The 4310-nt window shown below is 38.8% G+C and overlaps 2 protein-coding genes across 6 annotated transcripts in view; both read left to right on the top strand.

The window, feature by feature from the left end:
- The window catches only part of LOC106939234 (ladderlectin-like), a 23805-nt gene extending 20119 nt beyond the window's left edge, over positions 1–3686 (top strand). For 2 of the 5 annotated variants that reach the window (XM_015021582.1, XM_015021581.1), the window contains exons 3-7: positions 1944–2031; positions 2450–2535; positions 2638–2772; positions 2857–2968; positions 3319–3686. In XM_015021582.1, coding sequence (XP_014877068.1) covers positions 1977–2031; positions 2450–2535; positions 2638–2772; positions 2857–2968; positions 3319–3386 — 456 coding nt within the window. In that variant the 5' untranslated portion in view covers positions 1944–1976 and the 3' untranslated portion in view covers positions 3387–3686. Of the gene's footprint in view, positions 1–1650; positions 1862–1943; positions 2032–2449; positions 2536–2637; positions 2773–2856; positions 2969–3318 lie in introns of those variants that run through there. The other 3 variants (XM_015021579.1, XM_015021580.1, XM_015021578.1) reach the window with 3 other exon arrangements.
- The window catches only part of LOC106939232 (ladderlectin-like), a 15827-nt gene continuing 12962 nt past the window's right edge, over positions 1446–4310 (top strand). Inside the window, exon 1 of the mRNA XM_015021574.1 lies at positions 1446–1450. The gene's annotated coding sequence lies outside the window, so the exon portion shown is untranslated. The remainder of the gene's footprint in view (positions 1451–4310) is intronic.

Here is a 4310-nt window from a genome sequence, read left to right as displayed (position 1 = left end):
CCTGCAAAATAAAACACTAAATAAAGATTGTGATATGAGAAACTCTTCCTGTTTTTCATTTCACCTCCTTGTAGCTTGAAGTCACGCTACTTAAATCAAATGTTGCAACAACCTTTATTTCCTTGAATAAGTTGCTAAGTTGGGTGTTTTCTCTGAAATGTGTTGAGCACAAATTAGCTAAAATACAAAGCTTTTGGCCCATGTTGGCACGAACATCATCCAACCTCACATACTGAAAATCCCCCAAACTCAGGCAAGACATTCCAGACGAGGAATGGCCCAAAGACGGTTTCAAGCCAGATGTTTTCTTTGGTATGATGGTGGAAAGAGTTTGTCCTGCAACTGAGCCCTCTTGTTCTGCGGGGACACATCCGGTGGGATTTATTCATAATAACAGGACTTCTGCTGTTTGGAGCTTGCGGATTCCTGGCTTATTGACGAATTTGTGACGGACTTGGCCGAACTAGCAAACACTCAGACTGTCGGTGTGGACAGAGACGCAAGTTGGATGTGAGTCTTTCTGAGACTCTCAGACCTGCTGAGGACTCAAAGACTCATTAAGGGAGTGGAATCGATCTTGGAGAAGTTGCTAGTTTCGGCTCAGTGGAACGACCAAACTAATTTGGATAATTGGGAACTGAGATGTATCGGAGAGACTTTAGGGAAAATTGAAATTCATAATCTATCCGACCTAAGACATTCTGTATCTGAATTGGCTTTCCCCGTGTGGCCTTGGAAGGGCAGCATATTTCCAATCTCCTTTAAGATATGTAAACATCACACTCCTTCCCACCTCACTCCCCGCCCCCGGCTCAGGATCAGTACATAACAAAATAATCACAGCGATGGAGGACACACACCAATGAGGTAGATATATAGAATTTTATTTCAAGCCTGGGCTTGAGTATAAACTACTGAGATAATTATTTTTGTTGGGTCATTCATTTGAACACTTTTTCTGATTTTTGTTGTTGTTTTTTAATAAAATTACAAACGTTTTGATAAGGAGTCAGAGGAGGACCTGCTGGTCTCAGCCTCTTGGTGTCGTTCAGTTAATCCCGAGATCGACTCAAAATCTTCCGCGATCGATGTATTGCAGCCCTGCTCTAGCAAAGCACAAACAGTTCAGAAACAATATGCGATGGGGAAAAAAGCTATTTATTAAGTGATTAATCTGTGTTAATAAAGCTTGCTCACAATCAGAGGTATACGTTGTCTCCTGTTTGATAAATGCACCTTTGTGATTGCTAATTACACTCCTCAGTGTTTTGGAAGAAATGTGAAGCTACATTTGCACTTTATTTATGTGGTAAAAAAATTAAACACACTGACCACTGGCAGGTTCAGAACTGATCGGCCTTTTGGAAAATCTCCCAAATCTTTTGTCTGATCTGCTCCTGATGCAGAGTCTCATATCTGAGCTGCTGAAGCTTGGAGCTCCTTCAGCCTGGTCATGTTGTCCTGGTTTCCTCTCTCACTAGTCTCTTTCTTCCACAGTCACTGAGGACGACCTGAGACGAGGCAAACGGCTGTTTACTGTGTTCAATATAAACAGTTTATCTGTTTTTGCTTTCTAAATAGAAATGTTAAGGTAAAGATAACTGGATGAATTGCACTCTGAACTTTCACAAAGTGTAATTTAAAACAAAAACCACCACCCACATTGAGAAACCGATTGCATAGACTTAGTCACAACTTTAAGTTCCTGTTGAACTAGATGTGAACTATCAGGTCATTTCTACCCTTATAATTTCCTCATTTTGTGGATGTGTCAAGACTAAAAGCTCTATAAATATCCAGTGATTCTGCAGTAAGGACTGAAGGTGCTGGCTGGCGAAGAAGACGGATCATTCTGCATCAGGTTTGCTGATCAAATTTCTTATCTTTTTTGTGCCACTGTGAATTTTTCTTAACATGTATGCTTTGTTTGTTCTTTTCTTCAGCTTGCAAATTTGCATCTTCTCATCATCTCCACCATGAAGTTGTTGGCTGTGTTCCTCCTGGTTTCCTCTGCGGTCGTTCAGGCCAGTGGTAACCATGAGTATTTATTAAATATTAAGAAATCATAAATAAAATATATTTTTTTAAATATCTAAAGCTGTCTCCGATGATGGCTCTCCTGGTGACAGTCAGTGGATGTTTTCAGTCATTCTTTCCATTTCCTTGGCATGACTGCCTAAAGCACAAACTCTAAAATATATCTTCTTGTATTTACTTTGCTAAACATAATGCAATCCTTCTCCAGATAATTTATTAGTCATCTCAAAATGTCTCCACTGTACCTTTCAAAGTACACACTGAGTCATATCTTGTCAATGTGGGCATTATGTTTTAGAATAAATGTATTGTTGCATCATTTTGATGTTATAATTTGTCACAAAATAAAGTTATTATCAAACTAATGCCACATAAACCAGTTAACTGGAAGCCTGCGTTTGTTTTTCATCAGCAAATTTCTGTCCTTCTGGCTGGACTCCGATCAACAGTCGCTGCTTTCTCTATGTTCCCAATGACATGACTTGGACGAATGCAGAGGTGATTTCCAACAACACTTTGCTCTTATTTCCTGTTGCTCTGCTTTATTTCACAGTGAGAAATAAAACAAACTTCATTTAGTTGTTGTGTGTTTATCTGTAGAAAAACTGTCTGTCCAAGGGGGCAAACCTTGCATCAGTTCACAACGCGGACGAGTACCATCAGGTTCAGAATCTGATAGCTGCAGCAGGTCACGGGTCCAAACTAGCATGGATTGGAGGCACTGATGGACAGCAGGTAGTTTTACCAGTACAATTTACTTCTCAAGTATTTTATAAAACATTGAATGAAATGTGTCATCTGCTGAACTTTGTCTTGCAGGAGAAGACTTGGTTTTGGAGCGATGGAAGCCCGATGATCTACACAAACTGGTGTTACCGACAGCCTGATAATGGATTAGGCACACAGCACTGCCTACAGATGAACTATACAAGTAAAGAAATATCACACAAGTCTGTTTTTCTGTTGGTATCAGGGGTCTTGGGTGAAAAGCTGATTTACTGTGCATATAAACATTTTAGTTGATCTCCACACATTTGAACCAAGTCATTGACTTTGAGACAGATATCATTGACACTGACCAAAATGTGTCAACTTCTGAATTTGAAGAACATCATAATAATTTTGGTAGTTATATCCAACTTAAAACAAGACAAGTTTGGTCAGATTTAACTTAATCTGTGTATACAAATATCTAGTTCAACTGTACAATTCATCGGCCACCTCAGGATTTTCTTTATGTGACGTTTGACTGATATTTGATGTTTGTTGTGTTGCTCCTAGATGAAAAGTGCTGGGATGACTGCTGGTGTCATTACCCTCGACCTTCTGTCTGCTCCAAGAAGGCCTGAAAAAAGGTTCCCAAAGAGGCCTGATGTGTAAAACAGAACCAGTGGAGGATGAATGCTAGGAGTTTCTGTTTACCTGCCATTTTGCACCTTCATAGAAAACCCAAAAGATATTTCTGCATCTTTACTTCATATCATTTCTGTCTTTAATGCAACCTAAGGAATGAAGCGACAAGTAAACAGCAGCTGGATTGTCTCTCTGTAATAAGATCAGACTGAATGAGTTATAATAAAAGATCATCTAAGCAAAACTTTCTTCTATTCTTTGGCTTAGCAAAAAATAAAACTTTGAGCAATCAAGACAAGACAATGTGTGGTTTATTCTGTCTTTGTGTTGTTCTGTTTTCCCAAATTATTTTTAACACTATTATATGCTAGTTATTACAATATAAATGTCACATTATAACAAGTTTNCGTCAATGCAAGTACGGTATAGATACTGTGAAATAATGGTAAACTTCTGGCGTCTATAGCTGCCAGTAGTTTACCGTTTTTTCAAAAGAACGGTAAAATACTGGCGTCTATAGCTGCCAGTAGTTTACCGTTTTTTGAAAGAACGGTAAAATACTGCCGTCTATAGCTGCCAGTGGTTTACCGTTCTTTCGTAAGAACGGTAATCTACCTTTTTTTCTGAAATAACGATAACAAAAAATACTGGTAGCTACGGACGCCAGTTCTTTTTTTTTACCATTCTTTCCAAAAAACGGTAAAAAAAAAAAAAAAAAAAAAGCTGGCGTCTGTAGATACCACATTTACCCTTTCAATCCTGTACCTTTTAAAGTGGTGTAGTACTGTAAGTAAATACTGTAATGACGCCAACACACCGCAGATGTAGTACCGCCAACAGGGTTTATTAGAAATAAGAGCGAGCAGCTGCATCTCTAACAAACCGTTACACTCAACTGAATAGCTTCACTGCTAAAAACA

This window comes from Poecilia latipinna, unplaced genomic scaffold (genome assembly GCF_001443285.1).
Source record: "Poecilia latipinna isolate Pla-1442-1.1 unplaced genomic scaffold, P_latipinna-1.0 Scaffold2808, whole genome shotgun sequence".
NCBI lineage: Eukaryota > Metazoa > Chordata > Actinopteri > Cyprinodontiformes > Poeciliidae > Poecilia > Poecilia latipinna.
The sequence above is the reverse complement of the archived record's forward strand: the minus strand, read 5'-3'. Positions and strand labels throughout refer to the sequence as shown.